Source organism: Meleagris gallopavo, chromosome 2 (genome assembly GCF_905368555.1).
Source record: "Meleagris gallopavo chromosome 2, MGAL_WU_HG_1.1, whole genome shotgun sequence".
Lineage (NCBI taxonomy): Eukaryota > Metazoa > Chordata > Aves > Galliformes > Phasianidae > Meleagris > Meleagris gallopavo.
The window spans coordinates 8,088,942-8,107,019 of NC_139405.1; the positions used below are offsets into that span (position 1 = coordinate 8,088,942).

The window sequence follows — 18,078 nt, forward strand, 5'->3', positions numbered from 1 at the left end:
AAAAAGTTGGGAAGAACTACTATGTTTTGATTTTTTATGCTGCAGGATTCTCTGTGCTGCACGTGTAATTCTGAAGAATTGGACCTGCTGCATCCATCAGAAGAACAGGCTGTACAGAGACAAGTTGCTGTTTCTTTTTTCCATAGAAAATATCTTGCTTTAAAGCCAGGCCAAGCCCTTCACACTTTGGCCATGGCATGGTCTGAACACACACAATTTTCCACTTTCTCTTTCCACTTAAATAATCTTAAAAATAAATTTTTGAAAATGTTTATCAGCAAGTTTTACACAAACAAAATTCCCCAGTTCTTGCCAGAAAAAGTCTACACATTTTTAAGTCCCTGGTATCTGATATATGCAGCAGAGCTTGGTCCAACAGCCTCCATGTAGTGCTGACGAGAAACTAAGCATAGGAATAGCCTGGCTGAAAAAAAACTTAGCTGAAAAATCCCTATGCACTCCTTCCTGAAGTTAGCTCACTAACTCTTTGTTTCAGTTATATTACTGAACTGATCCACACAGTGGGATTTACCTAAAGAGACATTAGACTGTCCATGACAAAACTAAATAAACCAACCTGATGAGCTACCTGACACTAAGAAGTCAGTGGCAGCAGGGTGGCTTGTGGCTCCTATGGAAAGTCAGTTTCAAGAGATAGCAACTAAACAGCCTTACCAATTAGACAGCATTGTCCTCAGCCACGCAATGATTAACAAGATAAGAAGCTACAGAGCCAAACAGTATCTGAAAAAGCAAGCTTTATTCTGATCAATTTAAAAATGTCTTTGACCAGCATCATTGGTTAACAAAAAAATAAATAAAATTGCTATTTTACTGAGGTAGAAGATCAAAGCCATCAGCGTGCTATAGGTAAGAGACCAGGCTGTCTTACAAATAAAAAATGCTAAGGTTGATGGCGTCGCACTTTAAGTACTGGTCATCTGCACTGTCTTCAAATAACTCAACTTAGCAAGGTCTGCTATTCTTTATTAACAGTTAGCCACCTAGCATTTTGACTTGTAATGTAAACAATTCAAAAAGTAAAAGAAGATTTTTACACTAACATTCAAGTTCCCAGACAAATAAAAATAAAAATAAAAAAAAAAAATATGTTCCTTATCTCAAGCTAGGGACGAGAACTTAGCCAGAGGAAGTATGTTCTGGGAAAGTAGCTCCACAGCTGAACTTATGTGCAGGAGAACATCTAAGTCCATCTGTACCATGCAATGCCTCAATATGCTGATGCTTGTGACCATGCTTTGCTGATGCGAGTTGTGAAATCTTACATTACCTTCACAACCATTAGTGCAATACATTGCCATTAAGCCAGTTACTCAAGGTAAATCCTCCTCAGAGGCACAGCGAGGATAAGTACCTTATCCAAGGTTACGAGAGTTTGTTACAAAACTGGAATCAGAGTTCAGATCTTCGGGCACTTTGTGTAAGTCTTGAGTCCACAATCAGAACTAGCAATTTGCCAAAGCAGAGTGGGACAAGGGTCCTGATTTTCAGTGATGTGTTCATGTTCCCAGGACACATCATCACATTTCACACACAACAGGAGAAAGCCAAGTGGTGCATTAAGTGAACCCCAAAGAAACTTTTAAGAAGCAGTGATAAAAGTACATGATATTTCCTGAGTGACAATAAACGCCCTGAAGGAGACTTCTATTTCTTATACCTTTCACCTATTACATTCAGAAACATTCTTGAAAAAGCAATGGACCAGTGGTACTAAAAAATGATTAAAAAAAATCAACCCAAAACAAAACAACAAAAATTGGAAGATAAGATAGTTAGGAGAGGTTGAAAATAGCATGCAAAGTTTTCTAATGCCATGATATGACCCAGTTGTTCAGCCTTGTCTTGAATACACTGCTCAGGCCAAGTCAACACCCATCTTAAAATAGATACATAGCAGAAGAAATAAGAGGGTCCAGAGACGTGCGATGAAAATGATTAGAGACATGAAGAGACTTCTGCATGAAGAGAGATTGAAAAAGTTAGCACCACTTAACTCAGACAAGTGACAAGTAATGGTGAACATGCTAGAGATACAGAATACAGCAACAGTTTATGGCAGATAAAACTCAATACTACTTGCTGTTGTTTTCAGAAGCAAACAGAAGGGACTGTAGATGGATTTGGGAAGGTAACTTATTTACAATCAATAAAAGGAAATACATTTCATATAATACCTTGTTTTCTTGTGGAACTCTCTGCCACAAATTGACACTGAAGCCTAGACTTTAATAGGATTAGGAAGAAGATGAGCAATTTAGATAATAAAAGCATCTGCATTCACAGTGAGTAACAAACAATATCCATCTGGACATAAACTCTTAACATTTGGGACACACAAAAACTGAACTGCCTATGAAAATCTTTCTTTTAGTGCTCATAATACTACGCATATCCTTAGCAGAAACAATATATTGAAAAAAAATGGCAATTAATAACATGAAGTAAGGCATAATAGTGCTTTTTACCTGTGAGTTAGTATCCCAAGTCTTATGTTCCTACACTGATGTTCTGTTACTACATTTTTTTCCTTCACAATGTTTAAGTATAAAGATTCATCCTATGGTTCTCCTTGCCCACCTCTACCCAACACATCTAAAAAATTGCCTCCATGTCTTTTTCAGTGACATAGCACTGGGAGGAAAGTGGCATGAGGAGACTACAGGAGGGTCAATTCATAAAAATTTGTGTAAAAGATGTAAAATTACATTTATATTCTTATTTCTCCCTGTTGATTCTGGTGATCTGTGAACAATCAGAGATGGTCACTGTGACTGCCAACAGTGTGATCACACCGTGGTCTGATGATATAGCAGCCAGCACTGTTGGTGAGGCATTGCCCTGATGGATGGAGCTGGCAGAGAAATCATCTCTCAGTGTCCCCAGTGTCCCCTTTTTTTTCTTCATTTCCACAGAACATCAATGTATCTATGGCCACAGAGCTTTAAAAGGAAAAAACCTTGCAGGGTCCTTTATACATTTCTATTAGAATGCATGGGAATTCTTCAATTTCCTACAACATGGCTATAAACAGAGAAACATGAAGATGATAGTAGGACACCTGTATTAATATTAAATATTAAAGCAATGCAAATGTCATCCCATGATAAATCTCCTTAAGTACCGTAAAACTAAAGTGTAATTACAGTTGTTGTCTGTAAAATTGCTCGTGTGTAATCACCATAAACTGCCTCACGAGTGGTGTGGTTGGTGACTAATAACCACAAACTAGGAATAAGTAAACACCTTCAAACCTCCTAAGCTGCACAACTCTTGCAAAGAAATCTCACTCCTTGTTAAGCCTCTACACTAAAAAGCAAGGCAGCCAGTGCAAGTTTATTAAAGTTTTGTATGTGGTTATGATAAAAGAAACAGCTTAACGAAGCGCATATGGTATCAGCATTTTGATTTTAGGTAGTAGAAATAATGGCAAAGAAGACAGGAAGGATCTTTGTATCATTACAATTGGCAGGGCATGAAGGGCCAAACAGGCATGCAGATCTGTTTCCTATCAAAGAGGCACAGAAGCTTTTGCTAGCTGATTATGTTCACCTGTGGAGCTGAACAGTGTGACTTGGGGGTATGGTATTTCCTACTGCTAAGCTGAAGACCAGTCATGTTCTGAGGAGGTGATTAAGGATCACCACGACTGAGCCCAATACACCTGAAGATTAAGCCAGGGATCCCACTAATGCTTCCAAGGCTGCTGAAAGATGAAGAATCATACTTACTCATCTAGTTCTTCCTCTTCAGCTTTGGAGGTATCTGCATAGAGGTATTTGCTCATATCTACTGGTCTGACGTTCTTCCTTTTTGCAGGCTGAGGAGGAGAATCTCTTATGGTTACAAATGTTTCGGGGTCAGGATCTGGTTCATCAAATGGGTTCAAGTACTCCGGGGCATCTTCGTCCTTGAAAGGATTGTAACTGTCAACATAGAAACCTTCTTCTGCCTTTGAAGATGATGCGATCTCACTGTCCAGTTCTACCAAACAACAAGAAAATCATTAAGCAGATTAAATCTAGAAAAAAATTTGAAGCTGTTTTATCAGATCTTTGTATTTTGAGGTTTATGAAAAGATTTACTTTATAATTCCCAAGATGTAAAGTCCTAGCCTTAGACAAATTTTCATGCTTCATTTGTAGCGTGACCTTGTTTATGCCAAAATTGGGTCTTTGAAAAGATAATTTCATCTAGAGTGCACTGAATAGGTTTCATTTTCTCATTTACTAAAGCGCTTTCAACCGACTTGTTATTAGTTTTCTTATTTGTCATATAAATGGTATCACAACAGATTTTAAAGCATTTTCCCAAGCTATTAGCCAATCTGTATCCTAACAAAATGTTCTTAATTGTTTGAGTTTTTAATAAAGCAAAAAGATACCCTATATTTTATAATAAAATGACTTTTATTGGATATTAGAAATGGTGATAGCTAGTAGGTACTCTTTTCATTTCTTAAAATGACTGAATTAAAATCATGACCAGTAATTACATTTTAAAATATATAAATTTTCCTTGCTAACCGGTCTTTTGAACAATACACCATCTGACAGCAAAAAAAAGAATTTAAATTAATCTTAAAGAGATGGATAATCAAATTACGCATTTATTATTTGGGCTGTAGAGCAAAAAGTTATTACCGACCTGGAGCTCCACTCAGTTCTTTAGAGTAACAGACCCTATAGAAAGAACACTGCATAGAAGCGAAGGACTGCAGGATAGTGAATGAATATTGAAATCCCATACAGCGATAAAATGTTCCTCACACTGACACCAGTACCTCCATCTTACTCTTCTCTCAGAATCCAGTGAGTGGTTCAATGTGGGATTTGAGTGCTTTCTAAAACTACGTAAATACGAACTTCAAGGTACAGTTTTTAAAACCTCATTTTCAATGGCCACTCCCACATTATTCATGATGAAAAGTCTTTCTTCTTCAGACTTATGGTTACTAAATTGAACAAAACATACTTTTTAGTTTTAAAAGGAAAAGTTTAAAAGTTTTTGTAGCAAGGCTCTAAAAAAATAAATAAAGATGGATTTCCAAGTATATTTGTCACTAGGCAAATACTTGGGAAGACAACATTTCTAGTCAATCAACTAAAGAAGGCAAGGGGCAGTGAAAAAAAGCAGCGCTGAAGTCACTTGGTCTTGGATGTAAGATGTTAAGTTGCCTATCCAAGTGAACTGATAGAAAACAAAGATGTTTTCCTGGTGGAGCAGAAACTTTCCATTTGCCCTGTCTCCAGCCATTAGCACAGAGCCAAGGTGACAGACAGCCCTACACAGTGCTGATCGACTGTAACCTACGGCTTGTGCAAGAGCCACTGCTGGCTGAACCAGAATATGGCCCAATGGTGCAAGGAGCAGCTCCACCTACCTTCTGCACTGGATTAGTCACCAGCCAGTAGGCCTAGAGCAGGAAAAGCTTTAGTCCTTCTCAGAACTACTGGGACCTACTGGAAAGACTTGATTACAGATGCCTAGTGCCTTTCTTCTTCTTGATTCTTCACATTTGACCTGCAAAGGCTGTGTTATCATACTGTCTTCTGCGCTACTTTTAAGAAGCTGTTTCTGAAGTGTTTGATCATAAATCTAAAGAACAAATGGTTTTGCCTCAAATAAAGGAATAAAATAATGAAAACCTTACTTAAACCCTAGGTGGACACCGAGGAGATAATTCACCCATCTGGGATTGATGGTAAGCTCAGCTGGGTGGAAGAAAATAAAGCTGTACTTTGCCAGACAGTACTACAGGTTCTAACTGGTAGACACACTTATGACTATGCACAGTGCTTGTGCCTATGGGATTTCCCTGCAGTGATTATTTGTAAAATTACATTTAAAAATGCCTTTAATTCCAGGTTTAAAGTCTCTTATTCCATCAGCAACTTGGTCCAACTTAGTATTAAAGAAGCAGTACAGTACTTACAACTATCTTTTTTTGTATACCGTATGTTCTTGTTCTTATATTTAGCTTCACTTTCAGAATGCAGCTATCATAGTCTCACATCAAGAGCTGGAGTTAAAAGGAAAATGAAACGGAGTGCAGTCTAGTCATTGCACTGAAATGGGATGACAGGAAATAAGGTGAGATCAGAAAAAACTATTTTTATGCCTAATAGCCAAACAGCCTTTACACTGTCAAAGCATATTATAAAAAGATCTATTTAATCCTTCTAACAGTAGAAAAAAAAAAAAAAAAAGAACTGCAATAACAGCCTTAGAAAAATCTGAAGGAAAAGAAAGATGTTCTGTTACCACTTAAACTGGTTAAGCCTTACCACTTGCCACCTTCCATTTCTCTCTTCTCTTAGAACTCTGGAGAATCAGCTAACCAGGATTCACATTGCTAATGTCTAAAATCAGGTGAGCTAAATGCCCACATTTACTGTCTAGAAATGCACGACTAGAAGCTCATGACAGTCGTGGGTGATACTCCAATGTTACCAACACGTTTAGTGCTTTGATGAACGAGGTCAAGCACTGGTGCTTAAGAGCTCTGCAGTAACCTACTGTAGATTTTGAGTAACCTAACGAAACACAGAAAGGTGGCCCATGTACACGTTATTCAAATTGAACTGCTCATCAAAAACCCTTTGATCAAAGTTATTTCAAATCTTGAAATATTTTATCAAGGAAGCACACAACCCCTAATGCCTCCTTCTACAACTGTGTATTAGAAGATGGATCACCACACCTGCACACAGATCTGTTGATAAATACACGTTATCATAGCTGAGCAAAACTTCCTGATAACTCACATGTGGCATTCAAAGTAATGTTCATACAATTAACCCACTCTGCTAAGATGCATACATTGTGGTTTAAAAAGGGGGCGACCTATTACTGCAAAGAATGCCAGTAGAATTTCCTGACACTAAAAACATTCAGGGAAATCATCTCTTGAAACTGAATGGTAAGCTTCTATCTTTAACATGCCCTCAAGCACCTCTTGGAAACAAGTTAAATTTTTGTTTAAATCCGATAGATTTTAAGGAGAACACAAATGGTTTTTGGAGTTCTTTCTATTTCAACACTGTGGATCAAGTGCTGCAACCCTAACCAGGGCAAATTTATTTCTTGCATTCATTAGCTCAGAGGTAACTACAGATATGGCCTCACACACAGAGCGCTGAGATCAGCAACTGAGACACCTCAGGCTTACTATTAGCAAACAGACATCACAAAATGCTGCACATAGGCTAACTGTAAAGGAGCCTCTAAAAACATCATTTTTAAGAATTAATTTTACAGGCAGGACTTACAGGCACTCACTAGAACCACTTAGCTTGTCTCCTCATTCTCTCTTCCTGTCATCCAGGACACCATTTTTTTTCTCTGCTTCCTCAGTTGTTCCCACAAAAGGGGGGAGCCCATCCTGCACTGGAGGGCAGAGCCCAGAGGCTCATTAGCCAACTAGCAGAGAATGGTTTTGGGGTTTGCACCCACTGTGCTTCGCTGCCAGCAGGCAGAGCAAAGAACAAACCCTAAAAAGCCAGGGAAAATGTTCCCTCTTCTGAATCCAACTAGAACCTTCAGGTCTCTCTTTCGTGTCAGGTGTTGTCACTGCTCTGTGAGTCCCTCTAAAACTTAAAAAGACGCTTCTTTCCTTCTTCAGGTTGATTTTATACTAATAACTCATCAGCTGTTTTCTTGTTCTTCCCGTCATTAATCACAGCTGAAAAAAAACTCAGGACATTCAGTTGCTGAAGTAATTTTTTAATTGTAGCTCTCTACACAGATTTAAAAATTACATTTGCAACTTGGCACTCCAAGGGTCAAGCACATGGTAATTTTGCATGGTTAAGTAACAAAGCCACAGGGGTAGGAGTGACAAGAGAACAGGTAGAATATTACTACAGCAGCAGCACCATCTGCTCTTGTGCCAGACTCTGAAGACAGTTCTTGCTCTAGCTGCACTGAGAAAGACTGCCTGTGATATTAATCACCCCGACTGGCACTGCCTATCTGCACAATCAGCCTTCTAGTTCCCAGAGGATCTCCAAAAATCACCCTGCCCTTCAAACCACTTGCCTTTTGTAACACAAACATATTGTGACATACTCCTCAGAACCAAACAGAACCCCTAACAAAACATTACACACACAACTTTCCCCTTGGCAAAAGATGAAAGAAGAAGCCACATGTGAAAGATACTTAGCTATGTCACTGCTGCACTACTGGCAGGCACGCAGACATGATGGTGATGTGAGTGCAGCGGAACATGCAGCATAAAAATATTACTTCCCAATACTTCTAGAAAGCACAATGTTTGGCATTCCTACAAACCACTGATGATTCTCCCCTACGTTTTTTAGCCAGTACCAGCAAGACATTACATTTCATTAAGAAACATAAAAAGAGAAATCTTTTCTCCTACATCTTGGTTCCTGTATTGCTCTCCTTAGGACTATCCTATAAGGATGCTGGGTGTTGGTACTGCAAAACAATATTATTTTCATTTGCACTGTGATGTACTTTGCAGTGAGTTCAGAAGTCTGCACACAACATAAAGAAATGCACTGGTAAAGTAAATAGTGTTTTAAATTAAAATGGGATGTAGTGACAGAAAATAGCTATCCTCATGTCTTAGGTGTGTATTGGTCATACACAACTTCAAAAGCAGAATCCCCATCTAATTAGAAAATATTCTGGGGACACTGACAGTGTTCTGTAGTTTCCTATTTGCATTTATTGGCTACGATGCCTTCACAAGTAAAATATTTTGCACAAAAACTATCTGATTGTAGAGTTCTGTTGTAATGGGACTAAAAGACTATCCAAAAGGCAATCTTCAGATGATTATCAACATATTGGCTAGTATAAAAGCTGCAGAATGGTATTCTGGACAAGATTTTGCTCTAGATTCTTCAGATTTCTAACATCTAGCTGACCTACTAGATACAGAGATGATAAGCCTCAATTTGACATGTCAACCACAAGATGCATTGAAAGATTTTTGAGGATTTTTGATGCAAGTTGTTCATAAGCATGTTCACTCTACTGTGCATGATCACTTACACCAAGGACTTTTTAAACCACAGCAGTAACCCTGAGGTAGCTTGCTGAAGCCCTCTGCCATGCAGAGCACCCACAGTGAACACACAGATGCTGGGAGCAATCCTGCCTTCGGTTTCCCTCCACCCTTCATTCCCCGGGTTAGGTGATTATGGGATTAAAAAGGTAGAGGGAAAGCAGCTCAGCTGTGGACAGGCACAAGAAATATCTGTCTAGGAAAGAAGCACCTACTGGCAAGCAATTCTCCTTTCTCTTTGAGTGACTGTCAGTGCATACACATTCATATGCTGGGTGACTGCAAGCACTCTCACTAAGCACTCAAGGTAGTGGCTTTATAGGAATATCCCTGGACTGTTCAGCCAAGTGGCACATGGTGCCTTCTAGCCTCTGATGGCAAAGGACTCAGGAAATGAGGCTGCAGGTGGATGCCCATCTTGGGGAAATCATGTTACAAATTTCACTGAGAGCCTCTGATCTTTCACATAAAACCTAAATTCGAGATTCTGGATCGTTCATATAAAAAGATAAAGCAGACTAACGTGTAGTGGATAGAAAAATACCTCATCCCTGCATGCATAAAAAGTTAATCTCCCAATTTAAGCTGATCACAAGACAAGTAAAACAGGTAATGTGACTCTTGAAGCCTGTAGGAGAAAGTCTGCCCTAAACTCCTGAACCTCTGTCATGCTCCCAGGCTCCTGGGGCGGCCACCAAATAGGTCCCATTCACTGAAGGATGCAAAAACAAACAAGTGGGCATAGTCTCAAATTGCCTCCAAAAAAGAGACAGCAGCAGTAAAACTTGCACTGAGATCTCCAAGTAGAAGAAGTATCCTAAACTAAGAGGGACTACATCTGCTAACAGACGGAAAACTAACCAGGTTGTTCTCTGTGGAAGGGCAAGAACAGATGGGCTTCCAGAGTATTCCATAGCTCCAAACTACAGTCAAAAACAAAGGGAAGTGTCCTCAAAATGACAGAGTCTATGTACAGCCCATGTATAGATATGCCAATTAGCCATAGATATGTCTAAGAGATCCCTTCTGTTGCTGCAGACCAGAACAGTCATAACTAATTTGTCTTAGCACTTTTACTCCCCTCCCTCTAACGTTCTGTTGAAGGTAGAGGGCTGGAGAAAAGGCACAACTCAAGAAGGACAAGTGAGGGAGGACAAACATCACCAATGCCCATTGCAGGGACAAGACAGCTCTGGAGTGGAAGAGCCAGCACTTCTCAAAGGTGCCTGTGGTGGTTTAAAGTCTCCAATGAGGCACCAACTGTAAATTAAAAACTTAGAAATGCCACCCCAGATGTCCCACTTCGATCTGACAGCCCAAAACACTTTAGATTTCCACAATGTTCAGTGCTCCAGGAAGGCAAATTTCTTTCATATGAACATGACTGAGACCCCACTCCTCCCAAACGAAAAACACCTATGACACAGTAGGAAGAATCCAGTGCCACCCTGTTTATCAAAATCACTGTCATGTTATGGTACGTTGATTGCTGCGTGATGGTGACTGTGTGGGAGGAATAGCTGGTACACACACACCCAGCATCACTGCCCACAGCAATACAGATGGGACTTCTTTGGGGACCCAAGAGCCTGAGACCTATCCAAGCACACAAAGCAGATCCAGAGGAATGGAGGATTGTCTATGATGGCAGTAAAGCCTTCAACAATACCATTAAAGGGACTACAACTGATTGAAAAACTGTGACATATACATATGGGGAGTCTTTTGGGAATGTAAGCAGGCTGGAGCTTCGGATGCAGGCTACTCGTTGGGAACATGACAAAGATCCAGACACCAAAACGTAATCCATATAGTATTAGTATCTACAACGCTGAAACAACTCACTTCTGCAGCTCAAGACAACTCATGAGTGGGAGGAGCTGAGACAGTGGCCTTATGACTTCAATGGCCAAACACAGAGGATAGTGCAATATCCCTGTTTGAGAAATACAGAATGTGGGACTACACCACAGTCCATTAATAGGTTCTGTGGACTCAGAAGGCAGAAAAAATACGTGAGAAATCATTCCATTTGTTCAGGGAAAGAGTAAACATAGCTGGAAACTACTGCTCTGAAACACATCTTCATTAGACTTGGCATTAGAAATGCCATGGCTACACCTAGCCTGTTCCTGCCTGGTGTGGTTCACTTCTACTGCCACCGCAGTGAGGTTTTGTCAAAGGTGGCAAATACTTCTTGTTATCTTTTATGGGAAAGTCTTGGTATCTTTTATGGGAAAGGAAGTCTTGGAGCACTGAACAGGAGAATTTGAGTAGAGCTTTCATTATTATTATTTTTTTTTTCTGATGACAGCAGATGGAAATCCGGACATGAAGCTAGAGACAGAAAAGATGCTGAGATGCTGCTTTCTGGCCCTGTGGCTGAAGTCGCAAATTAAACACTTACAAGGATTTTATTTCTCACCCAAACAAAACAAGAATAGGCATGTTGGTCTGGAAAGAGGATTAACACCTACCACGCAGTGCAAGGCGTGATGCCAGAAGACTTAACTGAGGAAGCCATAAAAGCAAAAAAAGAATGAAAGAGATACAATTAAACTATATTAATGAAGATTAGAGCTAACCCAAACCAAGAACAGCTGTGATACAGTGAAGACTGCATTGAAGATTCTGTTCCACATGTAACAGAGACAACTTGACAGTATGCTTTGCTCATTTATACCACATGTGCATTCTACGAGGTGAGCAGTAGTAAGACACCTGATAGGTCAGCAACTCTCTGGGTTCAGCTCTCAACTCATATCCCCTCAAAGCAAATGCACATAAGGAAGGATGTGATTCAAAGGACAAACCAATTTTCCAGTGACAACTGGATCACTGCTATTGCTACCTCAGCTACCATCAGTACCTAATGCAATAACTGTATTTTATGAGAACATTCTTCATTTGTAGTCCTACAAAAAAAAAAAAAAAAAAAAAGTGTTTTTAACACTTTTAATTAGTGATTAATTATGCAAAACAAATGCATTACCTTCTACATCAGGATCTCCAAATGGATTTAATTCGGCTGCATCAGGATCACCAAAAGGGTTCATACTAGAGTCAGCCAGGTCTTGTTCCTCTTTGTCCAGGAAATTAAGCTTATTGATAAGCTCTAGAAATGAGTTGGAATATTGTGTGAGTATAGATACAAACTGATCATCTAACACATTCCAAACTTAAAAAAACCTACACATATCAACAGTCCCTCTACGTACTGTCTCAAGAAATGCCACCTACTGAACAACTAAGCAAATTCACTTCAGTAGTACAACAACAAAGGAGGGGGAAAAAAAAGTGAAACGAATGAAACTACCATTTGCTGATCAGAACATTATGAAATATAAATGACTATAATGAAGCCTTTTATCATCTTCATTAAGTATATACTGCAGAACACCTAACAAACTAAACAGCAATCTCTTTTTGGTGGCTCACGCAGATGGTAACTATCAGAGGGAAATTTTAATTTTTGGAAGTAACGTGCGTGTGAAATCAGAGCGGAGACATTTTGTCAAGTTAGAGAGGTCAAATATTACTGATAGCACAACTGAAGTTTTATGCTTTGTTTTTTTTTGTTTTCTTTTTTTTTTTCCCCCAATATTTTTTTCTGTTCTTGTTCATTATCAGATGACAGTGCAGCTGCAGAGGAGATAGTCTCTTTCTCTATCGTGTTGTTACCTGTTGGATGCACTACAAATTACTGAGAGTCATGCTGGGTGGAAGCACAGAGATAAAACTGACAGTTGAATACAAGCAGGAGTCAAAAGGCAATAGGTCACAGTAAATACAGACAATCAGAAACAGAAAGAAAGGAGGAAAGCTCATAGACCTTCAGAGGAACTGGCTGATTTAGCTGAAGGCATATTTGCTTGCTTTATGCAGTCATCTTGATCTTCATCTAAGCTGCTCAGAGCATTCAGCTGGTTTACAATTTCTGTAAATAGAAGCCAGTCAAGACAAATGTAAGGCAAGGGCATTTAATGAAACAGAAGTGGAACAGACACTGTTACTAGAAAAAGAGAGAGGGAAAGTAAGGGAGAAGACATTTAATATTAATTGAAAGAATACGCGTAGAACAAGCTTTAACAATGCTATACCTATAGCAAAGCATCTCTGTAGAACCCTTCAGTGATCATTTAATAAACAAATCTTGCTAAACTCCTGGTGTCAGCAACAGTAATTAGCTTTATGAAGATGAGTATGTACATCAATTCAAAACAGACATACTAAGATATAATGAAAGGGAATTTTAAACCACTATCAATCAAGACAAAAGAGCGCCAGAATGATTTACATCCCTATCAAGTCCTTAAGGCCACAGAAAACTAATCCATATAGACACATATTACAATTTATTTATACACACACAGTGGTTATTTATCATTTATAACCAGTGACAAACCCAATGCACACCATAGTTCTAAAAGATGTGGTCACTACTGTGCTATTGGAAAGCATACTGAACACATCCATCAGTTACACTTTCTCCTGTAATGCCACGCGAGGAACCTAGGTGTTCCCTGAGATCCTATTTCTCCTTCTGTATACTGAGCACAGCTGTGAGTTGCCACGAACTTGTAACTTCAACATCTATCAACCTCAGTGTTTAATTCTGATCAAGACGCCTCCATAATCGTGCAAGAAAGAAATAAAAACCGACTGGGTCTTACTTCTGCTGCAGGGGGAAAGATTCCACCCTGATCCCACCCCAGAGTAGCTCCTACCCACAGCATCTGACAAATACAGCTTCTGCAGTGATGGGGACTGAGCTGAGCACATCTCTGAAAGCCCTCAGGTACAGGTTTCTGTCAAGAGGAGACAGCCTGTATTGGCCTTCCAGGTGAAAAATGGGCAGAAGAAACCTGTGCAGGAGAAATGATTCTGCTCACTGAATATCATTGACATCCCACTATTTTTTTTCATCAGTGAGAGAAAACAGAGCAGTACGACGACTGTACCAGCTCACATTGATGCCCACACCACTCAGACCTTCCCATGCTGTCCCACAGGGCAACACCAGCTGATCCAACTCCGAATGTCCTGCCTTCGTCATGAAGCTGAAGGCAAAAGCAGAGTCCAGAACCTTAATGCATCTCAATCGCATGGTTGAAAATTTATCTTCCAGCCACTATGCAAGGATATGCCAATCTGCAAATTACCAAGTAAATGATCTATGCTGCCAGTATCTTTTGGACAAGACCTATTCTGCCAATGACAGAGCCACAGCAGAATTCTTCCTCACCACACCTCACCAGCATTCCTGATTATAGAGCACAGTCTACTTAGATGAGATTATATTTATGGCTGTCTACACAGAGTTAATTTCACCATCCTCACTTCCTTATTTTTAAGTCTGGCAAACAAGACTAATGCCCTCAAATAACACCAGAACTGCCCCCCAAAAGCTTGGCTTTCTCAATATAAATCATATATACAACTCAGACTCCTGAAAAGTATCATACTATCTTCTGAGAGTTTTTAAGACACAAGATACATAAAGGCAAAAAGCTTTGCTGTATTCGAATAAAACAGAACCAATTTTATAAAAGGCTAGTAGAAACAAATTACCAGCTTTAAACAGGGTGAGATGCTGACATGATGTACAATTTATTATCCCAGCATGTGAAGAAAAAAAAACCACCAAAAAAACAACAATTACGATTCAATCTTATATTGTCAGAAAATAACAAATTAAAATCTGAGCATTAAAAAGAGGGAATTCTTTGATGTGGTCTGAATCACCTGGTCCCATTTGCCAACCTAAACACCCATATGCACTGCAGTGTTTCTCATTACAATATTAAATGGTTTATGTCATATTTTGGAGAATGGAAACAGTAGGTTGAAGATTTATGCCTCATATTATCTTTTTTATATATCTCATTATCTACAAGCATATATTAGCTTGTTCAACAAGTATGCTGTATAAATCACTAGAGGTGTTTCTCCTCCTTTTCTCTTGCTCTTTTTTTAAAGTAGCGTGGCACTACCAGAAAAAAAAAAGAAAAAAGAAAAAAAAAAGAAGGAGTAAAGGTATCAGAAGAGGTATGGCTTTTCAAATGGCAAGGAAGGGTTACGCATACTGCCCTGCAAAAGCTTGCTCTCGAAATAAGCTGGGTCTCAGGCACCTGCAACAGGTCGCACATGGGCATGTTGCTCAGTCCATGTGGCACCTGGGAGAGTCACTCTGCTCCTGGGCAGATGGAGGACGCACCTATTAACTTCAGCGTAGCAATTAAAACATTAAGGGAAACAGTGTATGTATTACTGTCCTAGGTTTGTGAGTTATGAGCCACATTTCTTCAGTGCCTTGGAATGTCCCATCTTCAACTTGAGATTAAGGACAGGGTAATTCTAAGAGGTTTAGTGAAGCTGAAGTATTTTAATATTTGAACTTCATGGCTACAAACATCACTTTCATGTTCACACAAACTAGAACAGTTAGATGGAGATATAGTTTTTACGTGTGCAAAATTTACACAAGAAATGTTGTCAAGGAAGTTGAAAACTGAGATGGAGCAAGATTTTTATTTGAAAGAAAGTGGAGCTTTGAATGGAAAACATCTTTTGGCCTCATCTTAAGTTTAGCTTTATGGCAGTAACTCCTGTGTTGACCACATCAAATTCCACAGTGCTTTTGAGGTAGGTCAGAATTGCATCACTAATTTCATAGCTGAAGAAACAGAGGCACAGATACTTACCCAGCGTTAGGCAACACGTCAAGGAAAAGCAGCAGCATTTCCTAACTCACCTGCACCATCTAGAGCCCTATTTAGAAGGTCTGTCTCATTCCCCTAGTGTAGATACACTTATTCATCCCTGAAATTGTAACTTTGGGCCCAAGTAAAACATTAATTTTTGTACCCTGCAAAAGGAACAGTGTCTGTGGCAAAGACCGGCAGCACCGCCTGTAGCTGCTGCTTGAGAATGACAGTGTTTCGGTCATGGCATCATCCAACATTTCTGTGAGACCTTGCGTCAAAAGTAAAGATAATAATCCCTTCTGCTTTACTGCTTGCACTTTCTTTTTTCAAAGCTCACTTACAAAAAAGAACTCCGTAATCCTCCCATCGTTCCTCCAGAGGAGCTCCAGCCAGTATCCCCATTTTACAGTTGGGAAAACAGGCACACCAGGGCAAAGTGATTTGCCGCAGGGGACTCTGAGTCAGTGAAGACATTCCAGCCTGCTTGGCTGCCAACACCCTAACAAGGCAACAGATGAGAAAATGTTGGGAGCAGCAAGCTTTCAAAAGGGTTATGTAACTTCCTCAATTAACTTCATGGGATTCTGTGAACACAATTATTTTTGAAAGGAATTTAAAGAGACTACGTCACCACATCAGTTTTGCTCACTAACTTCCTTCTTTCTAGATTTGCTCCTATTTTCCTACGTCCTTCTATCCAAGACAGCACTCTCCCCTCTCCCCTGTTCCTGAGCTATCCTCCACGAGTTTTATCAGTTTTTCCCATTGGTTCTATTTGTTACAGGAGTTATTCCTACTGACAGTGAAATCAGAAGAAACCTTTACATTGTCTTTAACACATGTTGAAACAGATCTTCTCTATTTTATTTACCATGTTTACTGCCTTTGTTTCAGGCTCTCCCATTTGCTTGGGAAACCATTCTCCTTCAATATTCATTCCATCTTTCTTCTTGTCCATTCTCCTTCAATATCTAGTCCACCATCTTCTTGTCTCACACAGGAAAAGTTAGCCAGTCAACATGAAAAGAAAAGGTCTGAGGCTGACTTTCCCTCCTCACGTTCCTTTCATGACCACCAACAAAACGCTCAGCCTTGCCACATGGTATCATGAGAAACTAGCAGGAGAAGGGGCTGAGCAACAAGTAGATACTGTAACTCCAGAAGTATTCACTGCTTCTGCCCTTCTAGGAGTAAGTGTAACGTTTGGTTAAAACATTTTGGCCTTTACAACAACTCCTGAACAGCTGAAATGCCTCTGAAACTTCAATCGGTCTTAGCATTGCACTCAGTGTGATGAACAGAGCAAGTGAGCATACGAGGAGGAAAGAGGCTCGGAACAATCCTAACTTAGGTCAGACAGCCCACTATTCCCCATTTAACTACAGGGATGGTCACTATGTAGAGCCAAAGGCCAGCAAACGCAATAGGCCAATCTACATGAGTTTTCTGCATGTTCAGGAATTGCTGAGTTTGCTAAGATGCTGAGCACTGCAAAAACAATTAAGTTGAGGAGCAAGAACTGCTGCTTTCCATTTACTACCCTGCACATAGGTTTTCTGAAGTAGTCCTCAGAGCAGTGTATAGGCATATCTTAATAAAATACACCTGCAAATAGTTTATATAGACTTCATGGAGCACCTCCTTCATGTGCTTTTCTCCCTGGGATTACAGGATGGCCTGTGCTTCTGTTTGCTGTTCTGAACATGCAGCTCAATTATTTTGGTTATGCTGGGAAAGGAGTGAGAGGCTTTGCCGAGTGATCTCAGTGTGGCCAGACTGGTATTTCACCACTACTTGACCAAGAAGACGCTATCTCTCATATTTTATTCTTGACTTTCCAATCTGCTACATACCACACAAATATTTACTGCGTAAGTAGAGATTTGATCATGGCAAAAACTTTTAACTGAATATGTAAAGCATCGAGAAAACAGATTTGCATCCTTTCACAACTGTAAATATAACTAAGTAATAACTGCTTCAGGCAGAGTCTCTCAATTGCAACAAAAGCTCAAAAAAGCAATGCAATTACTGTTTTGAAATATCCAATCAAGGCTCGTCAGGATTTTGAAGAACAGATTTGACAATACACTTCTTTCCTTGGGATGCTCGGCTCCATCTTAGAGAAGGATCTCATTATTCTGACATTTTAAAAGATCACTGGCAAACATCAAGGCTGGCTCAAAAAGTTCCTTTACTTTTTCTAATTCTTCTCTTAAACTAAGAACTTCTACAGAACTCAAGTGGAGTAGCACCAGATAACGATCTCTACCAATAATTTATCACATCCTGACTTTATGTTGAATAGTT

The 18,078-nt window shown here is 39.6% G+C and overlaps 1 protein-coding gene across 12 annotated transcripts in view; it reads right to left on the reverse strand.

Annotated features, from left to right (window-relative positions):
• The window catches only part of EHBP1 (EH domain binding protein 1), a 195,268-nt gene that overhangs the window by 100,129 nt on the left and 77,061 nt on the right, over positions 1–18,078 (reverse strand). For 10 of the 12 annotated variants that reach the window (XM_085218795.1, XM_085218798.1, XM_085218805.1 and 7 more), the window contains exons 8-9: positions 12,054–12,176; positions 3,753–4,005 (exon numbers count right to left, since the gene is read on the reverse strand). In XM_085218795.1, the coding sequence (XP_085074921.1) occupies positions 3,753–4,005; positions 12,054–12,176 (376 nt within the window). Of the gene's footprint in view, positions 1–3,752; positions 4,006–12,053; positions 12,177–12,893; positions 13,057–18,078 lie in introns of those variants that run through there. The other 2 variants (XM_085218806.1, XM_085218804.1) reach the window with 2 other exon arrangements.